The sequence below is a fragment of the Talpa occidentalis genome, unplaced genomic scaffold (assembly GCF_014898055.3).
Source record: "Talpa occidentalis isolate TD23 unplaced genomic scaffold, MPIMG_talOcc4v2.1 talOcc4.2, whole genome shotgun sequence".
Taxonomy (NCBI): domain Eukaryota; kingdom Metazoa; phylum Chordata; class Mammalia; order Eulipotyphla; family Talpidae; genus Talpa; species Talpa occidentalis.
Genome location: NW_023602073.1, coordinates 68476409 through 68497822, shown reverse-complemented (window position 1 = coordinate 68497822; position 21414 = coordinate 68476409). Strand labels below are relative to the sequence as shown.

General features: G+C 31.7%; 1 protein-coding gene across 2 annotated transcripts in view; it reads right to left on the bottom strand.

Moving 5' to 3' along the window:
- Window positions 1-748: 748 nt before the first annotated feature.
- CD2AP (CD2 associated protein) overlaps window positions 749-21414 on the bottom strand; it is an 85441-nt gene continuing 64775 nt past the window's right edge. For both annotated transcript variants that reach the window (XM_037519850.2, XM_037519849.2), the window contains 7 exons: window positions 17687-17852; window positions 17217-17359; window positions 9963-10075; window positions 8616-8717; window positions 7279-7460; window positions 4930-4993; window positions 749-4070 (listed from right to left, as the gene is read on the bottom strand). In XM_037519850.2, the coding sequence (XP_037375747.1) occupies window positions 4029-4070; window positions 4930-4993; window positions 7279-7460; window positions 8616-8717; window positions 9963-10075; window positions 17217-17359; window positions 17687-17852 (812 nt within the window). In that variant the 3' untranslated portion in view covers window positions 749-4028. The remainder of the gene's footprint in view (window positions 4071-4929; window positions 4994-7278; window positions 7461-8615; window positions 8718-9962; window positions 10076-17216; window positions 17360-17686; window positions 17853-21414) is intronic.

Genomic DNA, 21414 nt, shown 5'->3' with positions numbered 1-21414 from the left:
ATTCCAAAACAGGTAGAGAGGAACTGCTATGCCTTTCTCTTAATCCGATCCATTGAATTTATATCATATCCATCACCGTAAAATGCTTTTGAAAAGAGTAAAATAACAACTCCCTTTTTAAAAAAATCTATTCTAAGCACGCTATAAGGCACTTTACAGAAATCATTCCAAATTCTACCAATAATCCTGGAGGTAGGTATTATTTCCACTTCAGGTGATAAAACAGAATCACAAAGGTTCACTGATCATGACACAGGTCTAGGACTTTTGATTTTTTTTTTTTTTTTTTTTTGTATTTCTAGTCAACATTTTACTGGAAGTCTTGGCAAGAAAAGGAAACACAATTAAGAAAATTCAAAAAGAAAAAATAAACTAATAAATTTATCTTAAAATTTTTTGGGTTTATTCCATAGATATTAATCATTTGAAAATTGTGGCATTTTTGCTTTCCTTTTCTAAACTTATACCCTTCTTTTCTTTGTTAGTGACAATGTTCCATAGAACTCACACGACTCAACAGAAACAAAACAAACAATCCAATCAAGAAATGGGCAGAAGAATTTAAAAGACATTTCTCCAAAGAAATGCAAATGGCCAACAGGCACATGAAAAAATGTTCAACATCCCTTATAATGAGGGAAATACAAATTAAAACTACATTGAGATACCACATTACACCCGTAAGAATGGCACATATCAAAAAAAAAAAAAAAAAAAAAAAACAAGCAACAACAAATGTTGGCGAAGATGTGGTGGAAAAGGAACTCTCCTACATTGCTGGTGGGAGTGCAAATTGGTCCAACCAATGTGGAAAGCTGTCTGGAGGTTCCTCAGTCTACTAAAAATGGAGCTACCATATGACCTGGCAATTTCACTACTAGGGATCTACCCAAAGGACACAAAAACATTGATTCAAAAGAACACCTGTACACCTATGTTTATTGCAGCACTATTTACAATGGGCAAAACCTGGAAACAACCCAAATGCCCAAAAATAAATGACTGGATCAAGACGATGTGGCTTATATACACAGTGGAATATTATTCAGCAATCCAAAAAAATGATGCTTTCATTATACTACTTACATTATCTCTTTCACTTTGGAAAACAAATGTAAAATAATTTTCATCAAACTCTGCTATAAGCTTATGTTGACAGTAATAAAAAAACACCAATAAGGACTGATACAACTGGCAGTACTAGTCTTTATTATTAATTTTTCTTTTGAGAGAGAAGCATTTTTATTTTACAGCACCTGTAAACAAGTCAGTGAAGTATATACTATTTGAGTTTCCCCATATATGTATATTCTTAGTTTTGGAATGTTAGAATACAACACCAGCTGTATTACATATAGTGAAGGCAAGTCAGACTACAACAAGGGTAAAATTTCATGGCTAAAAATATTCATAGCAGCAACTTTTAAAAGATGATTTTATTAAATCAAGTCATTGCACTTGGTCATTTTATTGCTACAGCAAAATAAGGTCATGAAATTTTAACTTCTCATTTCTGATTTAACTGATTGTCTCGTTCTGTTCATATATTTCAAGTTTAAATGCAAGCATAAAATGTTTACAACCAATCTAGAGAGTACTTGGATTTTTTTCTGTGATCACAGTAAAAAGCATAATAAAGAGAATCCTTTGTTACATCAGGTCCATTCTCTCTTCCTGTCTTCAGACAAAGATTAACAGCTTTATAGTCAGACACATAGGCAGACGGGTGGCTAGACAGACACCCTAATATTAAAATAGAACTAGGAAAATTAGAAATATTATGTGTTTCAAAGAACAGAAAATCTGAACAATACATTCACCAATAATTTGGCAATGAGATTCAATGCTGTTCACTTCTATTCTGCAATTTATACTCACTCATAGAAAAATTTTAATGACATATCCCTAAGGTCATTATAATTACATATCATTTTGTGATATTTATTATTAGAAATTAAAGGTTCTCATATCAAGAGCAAATAATAGATTTAAATAGCCAGATTAGTTATTTATCACTCTGAGTGTGAATTGGCTTGGTTTTCTTTTACTATCAGATCAAGAGCAGAAAAAGAGAGACAGTAACTTCAATTACTTTCCTAGTCTGAGCATTCTACAAAGATCTTAAATAGTTTCAGTACTCGTGATCGTCTTGATTTTATGCACTGTGAGAAAAGTATCAATAGAAACTTTAAGAACAGCTTGAAATCTGCTAGAAACTTAACCAGGTCCATTAAGATGGGGAGGAGTCACTAATTCAGTCAGAAAATTGAGATATCTCTAAGATACACTGTTTTTATTTGTACCCAGGGATTTTCATTAGAAGAAAATATCTAATTTATCTAACAAGAAGGAAATCATTCAACAAGTCATTTTTAAAAGACTAAAACAGGAGGAAACAATTTTGTTCAGTAGTGCCTTCATCATCTTAAGAGCCCAAGAACTTAAAAGTTAAAAAGTACACACATAATCAATGCACAAAAAAGTTTCCAAAAAAACTCTAATTAAAGTTGTAATAAGTAATTATATTTCTATTATTTTAAACCAATGGATAAAATTTTATTAACTAAACTATTAACATAAGATTTCAGTATTATAATTAAAACACAAAAGAAAAATATTAGTTTTGGTGGGTTTAATACAACAAAATCAAAATAAAATACTTGGTACTCAAAATCTGAAGGCCATTTGCTATATAAGGCTTAAAATTTAAATTTTACAAATGAAAAAAGTTAATTTAAAAAAATCTTAATATAAATCCACAATGAGACATATTCTATAGATACATCATTTTAAAACTTTCAACTGTTCCTGACTCTGAAGAAACTGCCAATTCATCCATCTATGAAAATGCATTTTGAATATGGTCAACTATATTTGGCTTTAAATAAGCTGTAATGTTATATTTTATGATATACGACCATTCTTTATAAAACTGGTACCTAAATGACAATCCAAAAGATCTCTACCAGTTAGTTTGGTATATTAGGTAAAACCTGAGTATTTACATAATGACAACTTGTCAAAATATGAAACCTCACAGAAGTTTTGAAAATTTTGAGTTCTGTCTTCCTATCACCACCACTATTAAAAATCAGAGGGAGGGCCATAAAGCATTAAATCACAAGATCATAAAATGAGTTATATTTGAGCTTGTAAAATAAACCGGAAAATACAGCAATAGGCTGGTGTTTGCATATTATATGTGCTGCAGTTTCTAGGCACAAGTTAAGGGTTAAATTAACATTTTTAGTTCCTTAGACCTAATGAATTTAAAATATAGCTCATATTTTCCCAAGTCTATTTAACAATACAATTTAACTAAACTCCTTTTGTGAATCCTATGTAGTGCAAGCAATATAAAATACTCTAAAAGTTGGAGAAATTATTTTGATTATTTCATTAGTTAGTACTATAGGCATGGGTGAATAATCTGGTTTATAACTAGGAAATTCCTATTTTATCACCAAGAATATAAATAGCATTGCAAACAAACAGGCACAACAGTGTAATCCTGGGTAAGATGCTAAAAGTAAAAAATATTTATATATACAAAGTTTATATCCCTTATGTATTATGGGAAAAGTAGTGACTATAGTTACTATAAAGCTATTTTGTCCCTCTCAAGTAGTATATTTTACAGATTATTTGTAAAGATATCACCATATTTATAGCACAGATCTCTTTAAAAATAATACTACAAGTTTCAATAAAAAAACTATTGTTGAACTTTCTTTACTTTTATACAGATTCAGTAGTATTTTCAAGCAAACTAAAAAAAAAAGTTTGCAATCCCAGCACATAAGAAATAAGGCCTCTGTTTTTTCAGATTGGCAAGACGTGTATGTGTATGCTTTTTATATATTTATATATAAAAAGTTTACCCTCTCCCTACTTATCTATAGACATTATATATTTATACTTCTTTATCACAACATCAGCATTTGTTATTTTTTAGGTATTATGTCTGTTGAAGTTCATAGTGTTGCTTTGGAATTCCTAGAGCACTGAGAACAGCGGTCTGTGCCTCTTCAAGAAGATAGGACTGCTTGCTTCAGCTTCTCTACTTCCATCTACAATACAAAACATAATCTAAGCAACAGATCAAATTTACTTTAGTAAAGTTTGTTTTATCCTATATCATTAAGATATAGGATATCATAGTTTAAAGCATCCAGATATTGATTTTTAGATCTAAAATCCAATTTCCAAGGATGTAATAAATGAAAATAGAAAAAGTTCATCATAAGAAAACACCACAATGCAAATTCCTAAATGGCATGTGACAACAAAAAAGTAACTAGAGGGCCTCCCTGGTGGCAGTTAAAAGTCAGTGCTATCAAGCCATCGCCAGTCACTGCAGCATGAGTTTGATACCCGGCCAGGGAGGTGACCCACATGGCGCAGCAGACATCTCCAGACTCGCCCGCTGCTCCCCTCAGCAGTGTATTTCAGTCAATCTGCCTTTTCTGTTCCCCACTCTGTCTCTGGCGAATCCTCTCACCCCCCACACCTCTGGCCTGTACCCCAGTTCTTGTATGCATAAATCTTAAAAAAAAAAGAAAAGAAAAGAAAAAAAGTCTATTGGTGAAGAAAAGAGAACTTCAGATCAAGAAAGAAGCAGTAAAAAGTACAAAAGATCTAGAAGTAGATACTCTTCAGAGGTAAGACCCGTATTTATTTTATTCATGATACCTTATGCCTCATACCTTGTGCCTCGTGCACTGCCTATGAGAATAGGTAAAAAATATTTGCTTCAAGAATGAAAGGAATGTGACAGGGAGTTGACAAGATTAATTACATAACTACTAAGCAGCAAAAGTGTGCAAAATGAAGTAGTATAGCATAGTGGAACCAATCATGCAACTTGACTAGAAAAAATATGTCCAGTTTACACTGACTAAAATCTCAATACTGAGAGAAATGAATTACCTCTAGGTTACTTCTCATTGCCTTCTCTTCTTCCAAATCTTTTCTTAGTTTTTCCAGTTCTTTCCTAAAAACAAAGTATTTACTACTGTTAACTCCTTAAATTAAAGGATGAATTTGACTTACATTAATAGGAGTTGCCTGACATCCCAGAACATGGGAAAAACTACTAATTGGTTGAAAAAAAAAGTCTAACTCCCTAGTTTGAATGGTTCAATGAAACTACTAGCCAAGACAAAACCAAGGAAAATCTGAGAGAAAGAAATGTTAAAGTGAATACAAAGCAACTCATGACAAAACAGAACAGTAACTAGCCTTTAGAAGTTTTCCATATCCAACTTTCATGCATTTCCCATATTGAACAAACAAGTTGGTAAAATCAATGTCAAATTATGTCAGAGTACAAGATAAATTGTAACTTATTTAATAAGAAGTTGGATTTCACATTCTTTTTTACCTTTAAAAATTAAATATTACATTAAAATCCAAAAACTAAACCAGTAAACAAAAAACTTCAGCCAATGATCCTTCTTCCTTAATTCATATTTTCTTTTTTTCTGTTCCCTTTTATCTTTTTGTAGTTAATTTTCCCTCCACAGCTATAAGTAACATATAGTATTGTCTTTTTACAAAGTACCCTCAGACATCTCCATGCTACTAAAATTAGCAGATTTCTCATAACTGCTATTTGATATTCAAACAGCCAGGGTTTCTGTTTGGTTAGTTAAGTTTATTTGGGGGCGGGGGGGGGGGAGCCGCAAAGGGAATGAGAAGACTAGAAATTTCACTTAACACCATAAATATATCAGTGTATCAAATTTCTAAATCAAAAGTATGTGTATTTTCAGCTTCAACATATACTAAAAAAATTATCTTCAAGAGTATTATAGACATAATAGTTTGAGAAACTTGAAAACTCATAAAGAAAGAATATATGAGAAAGGCAGTTTTAAATTATGCAATTTCAAAACTATTTTTTTCCTGTGGTTTTAATGATTACAAAATTACTTATCTATATTGGGAGTAAACTGTCTACTGTTTTCTATTGGCCATAATTTTAAAATATTTAACTCAAAACTATCTAGAATGTATTTGGAATACAACATAAAATATGCTTCAAATCTAACTTCCTATTTCTATAGGTTATCAATAAATTAAATAATGCCTCCTTTTTATACTTGCTAGCAATCTGAATACTAATGAAAGAGAGCTCTAAGCCAATAGTAAATATGGGTTTAGGTTCTAGCTTTGCCATTTAAGAGATGTGTGATCTTAGGTAAAGAAACGAATCCCAGGGGCCTCCCCTGGTGGCGCAGCAGTTGAGTGCTGGGCTGCGAGGCTGCCCGCAGCCTCTGCAGCGCTGGTTCGTTCCCCAGCCGCAGGCAAGGGTCCCACCAAAAAAAAAAAAAAAGAAAAAAGAAAAAAGAAACGAATCCTGGGCCTCCCCAGTGGTGCAGCGGGTTGAGCACAGTGCTGTGAAGCTGTCCACAGCGTCTCTGCAGCACGGGTTCGATTTCCAGCCGGCCAGGGAGATTGCCACATGGAGTGGCAGACCTCTGTGTCACACCTGCTGCTCCTCTCAGCAGTGTATTTCAGTCAGTCTGCCTGTTCTATGCCCTGCTCTGTCTCTGGTGAATCCTCTCACCCTCCTGCGCCTCTGGCCTGTACCCCAGCTACTGTATAAATAAAAAATAAATCTTAAAAAAAAAAAGAAAAAAAAGAAATGAATCCTTATCAAAATAAGGGGGTTGCAATTGTATAGGGAATATAAAAATAAAATTAAAAAAAAAATAATTAACATACATTTGATCACAAGATTTCTAGCTTTAAAGATACATATGCTGGGCCTCCCTGGTGGCACAGGCAGTTAAGCACCGCACTGTGAAGCTGTCCACAGTCTCTGCAGCGCCGGTTCGATCCTGGCCAGCTGGCAAGAATGCCCATGGCAAAGCAGACTACTCCTGTCTCTCCCACTGCTCCCCTCAGCAGTCTATTTCCTCAGTCTGCCTGTTCTGTTCCCCACTCTGTCTCTGGTGAATCCTCTCACCCTCCCACACATCTGCCCTGTATGCCGGTTCTTGTATAAATAAATTGTTTTAAAAAATCAGAAAATCTTAAAAAAAAAAAAAAAAAAAAGATACATATGCTACTTTACAATATCAGGCTACTAGAACAAATTTTCTAGTTCAATTGTGCCAAAAGGAGAAAAGTACTATTAATAAAATTTCTTTGAAAATATATTCTTTGTTCATATGATAATCTGGCAGAACACATCTTTACTTAATATAGTTTAAAAAAATTCTTCACACAAGTGTAAAGTAATACTCAAAGAAGAAAACAAGGGCAACTTACCCATGATCCTTTTTCAATGCTTCTACTGTGCACAGCAATTCAATAATCTGAGCTCTAAGTTCATCCAGGGAATTTGTTTTCCCATCATCTGTTTCTATTTTAGTTTTGCTTTCTAATGGAGTTACAAAAGCAGTCATATTTGGTTTAGAAGCACTTGAAGGTGCTGAACAATACACAGACGGCTGAAAATATAGTAAACAGAAAATACAATAAAAGTTTCTGATTTATGTTTTTATTATATTGTTTATATTATATTTATTTAATATATGTTTATGTTTTTATTATATTTATGTTTATATTATAATTATATTATATTGTATTTATGTTTATATTATATTTAAGTTCAAACAATTTTATAGCAAGGAGATAAAGTAATACTTCAAGATAAATGGTAAATTTAGAAATTCAAAAAGCAGTGTGATGTACATAAGTGGCAAAACTGCCAAAAAACTGAAGATAAATCTATAATCACTCAGGGTTTTGTAAGAAATGCCAAGACCATTTTAAAAAGAAAGAGGAGGAAAATCCATTGGATTTATCTTATGAATGGTTTTGCCTGGTGGAGCACCAAAAAGCAAGACTATGCCAGCACTATTATTGAAGTTGTTTTTTGCTCATTTATATGAAATAATTATTATTTAGAATACCCAAAAAGTTTCACTGGAAAATAATTCAGAAGAATTAGTAAATCTAAGTAAGAAGTACTAAAATTAACACATGGTCTGACGTGATTTTATTACACAAAACAACAGCAAGTAAAATTTCATTAGACTACTAGACAGTTGGGAGAATCAGATTAAGTATATCTCATAAACTGAAATGGCAGCAAAAGTCCTAAAACAAAGTTAAGGAGGAAACACGATCTTCTGAAATACATGTATCAGCTATATAGTACTATCTTAAATAAAAATGTTGAGAGTTTAGAAAATACTGATGAACAGCATGTAATTCATTCATAAATAAGGAATCATTTATGTCATTCATTAAAGCATATATTCAGTTACATTGCAAAATACCAACTTAGGTAAGGAGTAAACAAATGATAGCTTTTTACCTTGAAGAGGGTATGTTTAATGAAATAATGAAACAGATGTATACATCAACACTTTAAAAAATATGAAACATGTAACATTTATATTACTCATTTAAAATAATGTTAGCTCTTCTAAAGAAAGAACCAAAAGAACAATGTGTCTTGTTTAACAACTAAATTTTTTAACAGATCATTTCTTGGCAAAAGAAATAATTCTTCATAAGGAATATTTTAAATCCCACAATTTTGATGTTTACAAAGAATTTTACAAATTTTATTAACTGTAGACCACAATGCACCTCACCTTTGGGGAGTAGCACGAATCCCTTTTAAATTCAGATGGCTTTAGATTGGCACTATCTTCTTCTTTTGGTAACTTTAAGATTTTTTCCGGACTTTGAGTTGGCTAAATGATTTTTTGAAAATCGAGCAACAGAAAAAAATCAAGGAAGGAAAAGAAATAGACATTTGAATAAAGTACATAACTTTTATCACTGTTTTAGTAGCTACTGTTCCAGACATTCCATTCTAACAGGATATTACATAATTTCATGATGTATAATACACTGCATATCTTGAGGGGAAAAAGAGCTATTTGCCTCTAAGCAACAAAAAATTTCTCTACTTAAGTAATTTAAAAGCACCACAGTGCTTATGAGTTACTATACTTACACTAAAGAACTAACAAGATCTGGAGCATTGTACAGAAAGCATAAAAAGAAGTTACATATTTAAATAACTAACATTAGTACTATTAAAAAAAAAAAAAGGCAGGAAACTCCTGCCCACCTGTGATTATGCAGGTGCCTCTTTTCACCAACTCTCTCCCTCTGCAGGGCAGCAGCTTCCTGCCTGCCTATGACCTGTCAAGGCCGCCCACCTGCAACCATGCAGGCCTCTCCCAGCAAACCTGTCCCTTCTGGGGCAGCTCTTCCTATCCGCTTGTGTCTATGCAAGTGTCCTTTATTCTTCTCTCCCTTTCCCTAATAAATCTGCTCTTTAAATATATATTTTTAAACATATATTAAATATATATTTAATGTTTTATATATTAAATATATATTAAATATAAATATATATTTAATGATATATTAAATATATATTTTATATATTAAATATAAATATATATAAATATATATTTAATGATATATTAAATATATATTTTATATATTTAATATATACTTTATATATGTTTATTAAATATATTATATATGTTAAATAAATATATATTAAATATATATTATATATGTATATTAAATATATAAAAATATATATTAAATATATATTAAAGACTAGATTAGGGGGAAGGAGGAATTCCCTTTCTTTCCCAAAGTGAGCATACAATACACCATTCTAATTACTGTTGCTGGGCAGCTGGACTACACAGGTTCCCTGTCCCCTTATGACCCTGTACTCTAAAGTTACAGTTTCACAACAAGTCTATATCTGATTCTGTAACTTTCCATTCCAAGTCCAGTTGAAATGAACTTAACTCCCTGTATCTCCTTAAATACAATCATTTGCCACTTAAGTATATCTTCCTGATTTTAAAACTAAGGTGGAGGTATAAATCCCATCCTCATTCTTATCTTCAAAAAGACACTGGAATTGCTAGATTCTCTGTGTTTTACAACAGCAACTCTTAACTCACAGAATGTCCACCATTGAAGCGGGCGGGCAACCTTCTTCCAGGCATCTTTGGTCTATTTGCAGTGAGATGTAGTAAGTTTTCTGAAGAAGCTATATCATCAAAATTTATAAGATCTGGAGAATAAAATTAAACATATCTACTAAGATAAACTATATTTTTAATGGTAAAAAAGATTGCTTTTGGACTTCTAACAAACTATAAATTCAAAACAGTACCACTAGGACGCACAAGTTGACCTGTGCTTTTCATATGCATTTGGAAAACAACACTCACCCTTAAAAAATTCCTTTACCTAATACATTTTATAGTATAAGACTATTAAGAAGAATATAAAGTTCATGTTTGCAATAGAGACTTAGGTCTCAACAAATATTTCTTATTGAAAGACAGAAGTCTGTACCATAAGTTGTGGAAGCATAAAAAAAGCTGTTATATTAAGTTTTTGCTTATAAAAAAACACGACCTACTTCTTCAACTCATAATACAGAAAACTAAATCATAAAATTTGCTTTAAACTTAAGTAATATCCTAATATGCAAACCTTAAGGACTCAACTATATTTGGGACCCTGCTGCTTTCCAACTACACTTCTCAATATGTAATGAAATTATGATTTAATATCTTTACGTTATATGTATAAATATATGTGTACAATATGATATAGTGGAACTCGAAGACTGTTTAAATTTCACTGCATCTCTGCTTAGACATTACCATGTTTCAGAATAATAAGATAGTTATCAACCTAAAGCAAATCTAATAGCAATGGAAAATTATACATAGATTATACACTTGTGTTTCCCCACCATCAAATGCTGGCCAACCTTGCACCCACTAAGTTGGGCTTAAGGACAAATCTAGGCAATTTGAATCTCTGGAACAATGGTATATTCCTCCCCCTTTTTCTACATGATCCAGAAAACCTTGCTATAGGAGATCATCTTTAACTTTAAAGTACAAATAATGAAAAGTGACACAGGAAACTGTCATTCCAGACACCTGTATTGTAAATATAACCTTCCTTTAGCCCAGATTCCAAACTAGGGATATTAATTATAATCAAATACTCTACATGGCAGCAGGTATCTTTGGCCTAATATTCCTTGTAGGAGGTTATATGCCACATTACCATTTGCCTGAATGTTTACAACGCTTTCTGCCAAATAGTTATATGTCCCAACTCAGTTACTTGTTATTTCTCAAAAGAAATCTAAGGATACTTATCATAACTTCCTTAAAAATTTATTCATCAATTTTCATATTCAAAGGAATTTATCTAGAAAGAAATTTAAGGCATGGAGGATACAAAGGTAAGACACAGAAAAAGGTATCTCTAGTTAGTGATATGTATTTTATAATAACTCAAAGTATTTGTTAGTCTCATCTCATTTTTTTTCCATTACACATTGTGGTACTTCTTTGTGTTCTATCTGTCATCTAATCACTAAGTTAATACTTTACAACAGGCAATCTAGTGTGCTTGGTTCAATTTTTGTGTTGAGTCACTTAAAAATTGCCTAAAAGTAGTTATAAAATATAACAAACCATAGTAAGAAACAGCAGTTTCAATGGAAAATGTATCCTGTAATGTGAAAGACCTTGTGTTTATAAATATACACTACCTCATTTTATCTGTAAATATCATAAACAAAACAATATTTTAAAAGTTTAAAATTATGTTGTAGTTTGAAGAGTTATAAACTGCTTTAACACTGAAAAATGTGTACTGACAATCTTCAAATAAGCCTTAACTAACATGATGCAATCATTTTGGTCTGTGGGGATTATTTTCAAATGCATATTTAAGCAACTTTCAGAAAGAAAAAGAAAGAAAAACATAGGAAGGGATGAAGATAAATGAAACTGAAAAGGTAATTAAAAGGTAGATTTATGAAATTATATACCATGCTTATGTAAAAATGCCTTGTATATGTCCAATTTGGGGTTAAAATACCACAACAAATAATTTTACTATTCTAAAACTCTCTCAGGTTCTCCATTTAAGTCATTGGTTTAGTAAAATCAAATAGTGCACATTTTTGACTCATGATATATTTGAACATTTTTTTATTACCTAAGAGCAATATCAATGGATTTATACTGTACATGTGGCATAAAAGCATGACAATCACTTAACTCTTGCAATCACATTGTCACTCTGCCATTTACATTTCCACATACTGACTAAGCAGACAAGAAATTTTAAAGAATCAAAATAACTGACCCTTACGGCTGCTGATTAAAAAAAGTTTTTATCAAAGCATATCTTTAAGCAAGAAAATATTTTCAACATGAATCTCACTTTATTTTAAAATGGAAAACCAAAAGGGTTAGAATAAATAGACAGACAAACATGTATACTTTTAGTAAAATTATAAAGAAAAATCAATGTGCACCACCTATTTATACTGAATACACTATTGTGATTTCTTTTATAAATTGTCATCTTACCAAAATGGAGAAAGGTAGGATAATTTTCTGACACGTAAGAAGGGAAACATGGCAAACAGGCTAGGAAACAAAATCTGGAAAGAAAAGTCAAGGATAGGAATGTCTAGAAAAAAGACTAAACCAAAAAAATTATTTCACAAAGCAGGAAAAAGGAACAATTGTAGAATGAATAGAACCATTTCTTTGTTTAGTATTACTGCAGTTTATTTAAGCTTACATAAGAGATATATCAAATTTTAGATTTATTCCTTTGTCTTTCAAAAAGGAAAAACTATGATTAGTATTAATTTCAACACAAATTAAGCTATAAAGAAACCTTTTTTAATATTCACTGGACACAAAACAGTTGTTGGAAAATTTAGTGGTAAAATTTACTTAGAGATCACAGAATAAATCAACAATTCATTAATATAGTTATAACAAAAATTAAACCACTTTTTAGTCAAGTCTTTAGCATATTATAGTGATTACAATGAAAGACACAATTTTAATTGATATAATAAAAGAAAAATGTCAAAATTACTTTCAAATATCTCATAATAAAAAATCAATTCAATCCAATGCTTAAAACCTCATTCATAATGAAAATCCAATCATGCTTTAAATGATACTCTCTAAAATGGTACTATCAAGAAAATTCTTATTAGAACATAAAATTTTAATCTGCTCTTATTCCTCAGATGTAGTCTAGGGTGCAGTGTTTTGTTTTTTATCAGAGTTTAGTACAGGCTGTTTTTATACTGTCTACCACTCAAGGACTACCAAGGATTATCAAGGAATCTGTATCCCTAAAATTTCCTTTCAATTCAAGAATTTACCACAGAAGAACCATAGGAAGGATTAAAAACCTTACAGTAAGAGAAATCTTTATAACCTGTGTTTTCTCAATGTAATAGTTATCACTAAATTTTGTATTTTGTATAGCTGATACTTGATGTAATGTTGATAGCAAAACAAAATTGATTCCAGCCTGAAGCCAGCCACTGTCTATGTTAAGTTTGTATATTCTTCCCATGTCTATGTGGGTTTTCTCTGAGTACTTTAGCTTCCTCCCATATTCCAAAGATTATCCAAGTGTGAGGGAGGGTAGGTGTGTGGGATATGCTCTGTGATGGAAAGGTGTCCTGTCCAGAGTGGGTTCCTGTCTCATGTCCTGAACTTCCTGGACAGGCTCCAGCCACCCTTAACCCTGAGCTCAAAAAAGCTGGTTGGCAAATAAATGATGAATGAATGAATGAATACAAATTAGTTTATATCAGAAGTGACTAGGTGTTTATACAGAAGTTTGGTGATGTTTTTGTGATGTGAAATATGCTATGGGAATTTATCTTCTGTTTATACCAATTAGCCTATGGTCAAATTAGTTTCTTTAAACACTGTTTTACGTAAAGTCACATTTCCAAGAATCTATTAATGATATTAAGGAGGACATATTGGATTCCAAAACCACTTGTGAAACAGCTTTACTTCTTGGAAAATTTACTACTTTAGAAATATTTAGATCATGTGAACTCTATAACCAGCATTGGCAGTGAGATTATCTTAAACCAATTTTTAATAAAGTACTTGAAAGAGAGAAAAACAAAATGAAAATCTGGTTCTAAAGTACCACAATCTGCAGCACTGTATACCATATATACAATATATCTGGAAAGACTTGAAGAAAAACAATTGTAGTATTTTTCTTCTATGTTCAAAAGTCAGTATACATAATTTACATATATGGCTTTCTAAACAGGGAAATAATCTCAGAGTAGAGTCAGGAATACACATCCTATATAGTTAAGCAGAAACTGAATAAAATGGATTAACAATGGAAGAGGGAGAAATAAAATTTTATAAGAACTTTCATGTCAGATACTGTAATAGGTATCACAGATATACTAGATGATTTCATTAAAAGGTCAATGAGAAAGAGATTAAGAAATAGCCCAATGAGCAATAAGTTTCTAATTTAAAACGCCCATTTTTTAACAAAAAAGTCAATGTACTTTTCTACTATGTCATATACTGTTTTACCTCAAGTTATTTTACATAATAATTCTACAAAGATTTTCATTTGGAGGGCCTCCCTAGTGGTATAGGGGTTAAGTCTCAGCATTATCAAGCTATGGGTAGCAACAGCAGCACGAGTTTGATCCCCAGTCAGGGAGCTGACCCACATGGCACAGCAGACTTCTCCTGTCTCGCCCGCTGCTCCCCTCAGCAGTGTACTTCATTGGTCTGCCTGTTCTGCTCCCCACTCAGTCTCTGGTGAATCCTCTCACTCCCGCACCTCTGGCCTAGACCCCAGTTCTTCTATGTGCATAAATAAAGAACATAAATCTTTAAAAAATAAGTAAAAAGTTCTTTTAAAAAATAACAAGATTTTCATTTGTTTTAAACTTTCTGAAACTTCTGTTAAAGGACTACGTTCATATGCTACTTTCAGAAATTTAAAATCTCAAACTGAGCCAAATATATAAATTATGCCTCAACCTAATGCCAAATTTGAGACTTCATTCAATCTACAGTATTTTTAAGGTGTTAATATCTCAAAGAAGAGGCAGAAGCATGTTCATACAAAGTACTAAGAACATTTTATGCCACACATACTGAAAACATGTAAAATATATTTTACAATATAGTGACAAAAAGAAAATTGATTAAAAAAAAGGAAATAGGGAATAGTCTCTGAATTAAGGCTTGAGATTGAAGTTATTTTTGTCAACAGCGACCACCCCTTATCTTAGCATATTAGTTGTACCTGTAACAAAACTGAAGATATAACACTTTCTCAGTAAATATTTGCTACTTAATACGAACTCAATTCCCAACAATTATGTATTCTGAGCTTTATAGTACGTGACATAGTACATGAAAGGCAATCTGGTAACTCAAGAACTAAAGGACAGTAGTTTGAAACTTAGTTGAAACTGACCTTGTTTTAGCTGCAGCCACTCTTAAAAATTACTTCCTTTTTTTGTTTGAAGAAAAACCAACCAGAAATAAGAAATTTTCAAACCCCACTCCACAAAGCCTCATTTTTAAATGAAAGTAAATAATGACTACAAATAGAAGAAAATAATTCAGACCAAAAATACCATAAAAAATAAACCTTCAACCACCAGTAGTTTTATATTACTATTTGTACTATTTCTGTTAGAAAGAGCAAAGGAAACACAAACTTCTTAGTGATTGTATATAAAAAAAATTTCAGAAAAAGTGAAAATTTCTTTTAATTTACTGAATTTTCTTTTGTAATTTCCACACCCTTTAGAAAAAATAAATATATGAGTGATACAAAGTAACATAAAAATGCAGGTTTAAAAAAAAAAAAAAACAGGCTCAGGTCCCCCAAAAAGACTCATCAAAATTTAAGATTTATGTTTTAAAGACTGAACATACTGTAGAAGTTCAAAAATACCAATGGATTATTTTATTTTCAGAGTTAAAAGTATACATCTGAAAGTTAAAGTTTACTTTTGAAAACCTATTTCCAGCTATATTTTAAATAAATGAGAAAATAGTAAGGACTGATAAAATTCTACTTTTTACCAGTAACTTCAATAAAAAAAGAGTAAAAGATACTTTCTAATAACCTAAGAAGGATTTTATTTTATTTAACAGTAAGAACACTCTTCACAGGCTAAAACATAACTGAATATATTTGAGTGAATGGCTCTAAAATATAATCAACATCCCAATTTCCAAAAACTGCTAATGAATATAGCTTCATCCAGAGTAGAAAGGATCCATTACATAATGAAAGAGACATAAAACAAAACATACAAATTTAAAAAAAACAATGAAGCCATACTTAGGTCACAACTTTCGTACTGGCAAACTGAAAAGAGGAAGAAAAATAAAACATCTAAAACACATAAACTGTATTGTACATCTGACAATACAGTAACAAAACAAAAAAAAAAAATGTTATTTGCCTTGAAGTTCAAATATAAATACAAAAAGTTAATACTGAAGATAAAAAAAATAAGACTAAATTTTTAAACAATATCTGAGCACTTTACATAGATTTAAAGAGTTCTCATGTGATTTATATGATCTTGGAAATCTGGCAAGTTTATGACTCGCTTTGTTTATACAGAAAATAGGGAAAAATAGCATCTGCCTCTTAAATTACTGTAAAGATAAAATATATATTAGAAAGTGCTTTGAAAATGTAAAAATACTTGAAAAGCACAATATCATAACTATTACTACAAAGTAATGATTATGTAACACTTTCCACAGTTAAACTATTATTAAGGATTCTCCATTTCAACATTTTTTTATTCTACAAAAAAAAGATCAGGACACAAATAATTGATTAATGGGCTAAAAAAAAAAATCAATACTGAAACTCAAGGGACATTTACCCACGACTGTTGATCTATATATACAGAGAAAATGTCAGTAAAAAGTCTATTTTCCTGAATTGGGGTGGGGGGGGAAAGTATCTTAAGTGGAAAAATAAAAAGTCTACTTAAAATAATCCAGTAATGGAATTTAAAGTCTTTATCATTTTTTAAAATTTTTCAAACAAAAATGTATTCATGTCTTCTGAGGCCATGCATTTTGAATAACATGATAAATGGATATCTTTTAAGCTCCTCCAAGCAGTAAGAAAGTTTATGTAAAGCATAACTATTTTGCCTATTTATCTTTTTTGTTTTTTCTATTTTGACTTCATAAATTTGAAATAAATTTGAATTAATTTCCACAGCATCTACACACACGAATTGTATACACAAATTTATTTTAAATAATTTGTGAAACCACTGGCAATGTTTTTATGACATCATCTTTCTACATATAACTTACCTGTTTCTTTAGAGCTCCTAAATGTAAATGAATCGAAGTCTACTGATTTTGGTCTAGGTGGTAACGGTTCAGAATCTAGTTTTGGTTTTGATACTGGTTCAGTTTCAAATTTTGATGAAATGGTAGAAACTTCCCCATTAATCCTGAATGAGAAAAATCAAACATATGAAAAAAATCACTCATATGTGAAACATGATCATTTTTTAACAACTGATTAAATGGTGCTATAGATGTTTAGCATAAGACTGATCTCTTTCTGTTCCATAAAATTATTTTATGGAAATAAATATCCACCCTAAGACTAATCACAGCAAAAACTATTGTTAGAAATATCAAGTTAAACGAATTCACTTATTATGAATGTAAGATTAACATTTAAATAACAAATATGGGCACAATTACTCAAAACTTACTTTGAGTTATAGAAAGGCAGTAGAGCCAAAGCTAACTTAAAATTAGGTAAAACTTACTTGGCTACAGGAGGTGGTGGAGGAACTGGTTTTTCAGGTCGCTTTGGGTATATTGTTCCAGGAGATCGCAATAAATTATTGGCTTTGGTAGGTGGAGTAGGTTTCTTGGGTGGGACTTGTGGAGCAGCTGGTTTAGAAGGCTTCTGGTCCAGTGTTGTTTTTTCATCTGATTAAAAAATATTTAATAAGTTATTAATAGTTAGAGCTATCTAGGTTTTTCTATTTTTTTGTTAGCCTGAAAAAAGTGTGAAACAGAGAGAGAGAGAGAGTTTACTTTGGTGAAAAGGGGACCTTCTCTCTAAAATAAGCTTCTGACTAACAAACAATGCCTATTTCTTATGTCTTTGCAGCAGTAAGGGAACAGTATTTCTCAAAAAGAACAGTATTATCAGACTTAAATCCAGACCACTTTCTGTAACTGACATATATGAAACTGAAAACAAATAGGAATCCTAGTGCCATTTAAAATTCTTACTTAGAATAATCACAATGATTAAAAAAAATAAATTTAAGAGAAACTGAGGCTAGGCTGATTAGTCACAAATGAGAGAATTATAACCTTGTAATTCTAATATTTTATTAGAAAAATCTTATTAACATTTCATTTAATTAATCTATGAAGTACATAAGAAATACGCTGGAAAAAACACTGAGAACAATTCTTTGCCATATTAATGTTTGTCACCAAAAAGGTACACACTTTTGGTACTACACATAAAGACATATTAAGTTCCTGATCTTTTCAGATACTAAGAACAAGTATTAAAACTGACATACTTGCACACATATTAGATATTCATGATAACACCAGTCAGTGAAAATGTGCATAGGTCTTACAGCACAAGGTAAGAAATTCCTGAGTGCAATACTGAATAATTTTCAAAATTTGGTCTTTCAAAAGAATGTATCACAGGACCACAAGTAATTTAATGACATTTCACATCAATTAGAAACCAGTAATTTTGAATCATAAATACTGCACACCAAAGGTAAACCAAGGTAAACCCTCCATTCAAAATGACTGGTTTTATCTACCAACAATGAAAATACTACTATTCTCATTAAACAGTTATTCCCCATTCCCTCCTCCATCTAGTCTCTGACAGCCACCAGATTTGTCTCATTTCTACAGACTTTTCTACTCTGGATATTTCATATAGATGGAACTGTTAGGGGGAAAAGGATGTCCTAAAGCTAATTCCATACAGGCTTTGTGGACTCCGCCCCCACTCCAGACCAAAGCCAAAAGACACTGGGAACTACAAATCCCATCACCACCAAAGGGAAGGTTGCTGTAACCTGAGGGTGGGGTTAAGCAGCCAGGTTTGGTATAAAACCAGACAAGTGGGCTTTGGGGAATTCCCCATTTTGGCTCCCCGGCAGCTCGAAGCTCGAGGCCTGCTCTGAGAGTACCTTTGGGTTTCCGGGTCGGCGGATCGGGTAGGACACATTAAAGACTTTATTTCCCTATTTTCTCCCTGAGTTGTACATTTCCTCAATTCCTTTTCCATTGTAAATAAACCTTTTATTAACCTTTTGTGTGTGCCTGTAGTGGAGTATTAATAAGTCCCTTTTAAAGCGCGCGGGTGAGGACCCACAGCCAGGCAACCCGTTTTATATCGGGGCTGCTCCGTAACAGAACTAACCATAGAACATGAGACATTTTGTGTCTGACTTATTTTAAGTAGTATAATATTTTTGAGGTTTATCAATGTATCATGTTATCACTACCTCATTCCTTTTTGTGGATATTTCATTATATGCATGTAGCACAATACTTTGGCTATTGAAGGACGTCTTTTGACTACTGCAAACTACATTTTTGTTTCTACCTTTTGAATACTGGAAACAATGCTGCCATGAACATTCATTCACAAAGGATATGAAGACTTGTTTTCGTTTCTTTTAGATATATATCTAGGAGAAAAGGCCTGGGTCATATGGTAATTCTGTTAACTTTTTGGGAAACTACCAAACTCTTTCTCACAGTAACTCAAACATTTTACATTCACATAAGCAGTGTACGAGGGGTCCAATTTTTCCACTTGTGGACAAAAACTTGTTATTTTCCATTTGTTATTTATTATTGTTGTTACCCTAGTGGATATGAAATGGGAGCCCACTGTGGTTTGGGTTTGCATTCCCTAATGATAGTGATGTTATTAAATATCTTGTCATGAACTTGTTATCAGATACTCGATTTGGAAATTATATTTCCCACTCTGTTTGTCCTCTCACTACTCTGATAATGCTATTTGATGAAAAAAAAATTTTATTTTAATGAAGTCCAAGTTAACTTTTTGTTGTTGTCTGAGCTTTTGTTATTATATCGAAAAATCCTTCACACAAACCCAAACCCATGAAAATGTATCTGTTTTCTTCTAAGAGTTTTAGTTTTATGGCTTTCATATTGAGGTAAATGATTTGTTTTCAGTCAAATTTTGAATATAGTTGAGATGAGGTTCAAAATCATTTTTTTATATGTGGATATTCAATTGTGTGTTCTAAAATTTTAGTTTATCTAAAAATTTACCAAAAACAAGAGAAAATTAGATCAAAAAAAATCTTAGGTTAATTTTCCTAATGCCCTGAGGAAAAACTATTCAAGATATAGGTGTTATAATTTAAGATAGAGAAAAGAAGAGTTATATGTATAAAGAAAACTTTTTGCTAAAATACATAGCAGCCAACAAAATACAGCAAATAACTGAAACAGGTATTTTATTTACTACAGAATATAGTGATGCATTACTAACATTGTTCATAAGTCAATCCACTTATTAATTCAGATGAGGGCAAGTTCCCTACTGTAAGACTAGTAATAGAAAAATAAGAACACTGGCACCAAAGCATGAATGATTACAAGTGTATAAATTCTACTGAAAAATCATATATTCTATTCTTTGATCAGTGGTCATTTAAGAGATGAGGTAGTAAAAACAATGTATTTCAAAAAAGAAGCATTCTTACTGGACTATATATTTTCCTGACATTTTAGAAAAACTCAGGAGAAATCTTATCACATTTATCTCACTCAAGTGGCATGTTGGCATATATTTTCAGATGCACAAACACAAAGTTCAGAACATTATCATGACAGGAACATACATGAGTAGCTACCATTCAGGCCAAGAACTGAACATCAGTCACATTAAGTTGCCTTCATATTTCTTCCTAATTACTACCCTGTTGCTCAAATACAATGGAGACTTCCAACACACAGAGTTTTTCATATTTTAACTTTACAACAATGAAATCATAAGATTCATATTTTGCGAGGAAATGTAACTCACCTATTGTTATTATACATTATCCTGGGGTACATAAAAATAGTACATTTACTCTAGGACTCAACTGCTGGAGGAAACTTGTGCTATTTCTCTATGAGGGCCAATATAAATAATGCTGTGATAACCCTTATTTGAGTCTTTTGGTGCACATATAGAGCACACATTTCTGCTTGGCATAAAACTAGGCATACATTCAACTAGTTCTCCAGATTAATGTAACAATTTTTATTCCACCAACAGTCTATGGGAGTTCTACTCCCATACATCCCATGTGATGTGAGATCACATCAGAAGAGATGTAATACTATACCTCTGTCTCATAAACAGTATTGTAAACCAATGTTACCTCAATTAAAAAATATATATTTAAATTAAAATATATTTCCTGGGTAACTTCATACTTTCTTGATGAAGTGCCATTCAAAACTCAATATTATT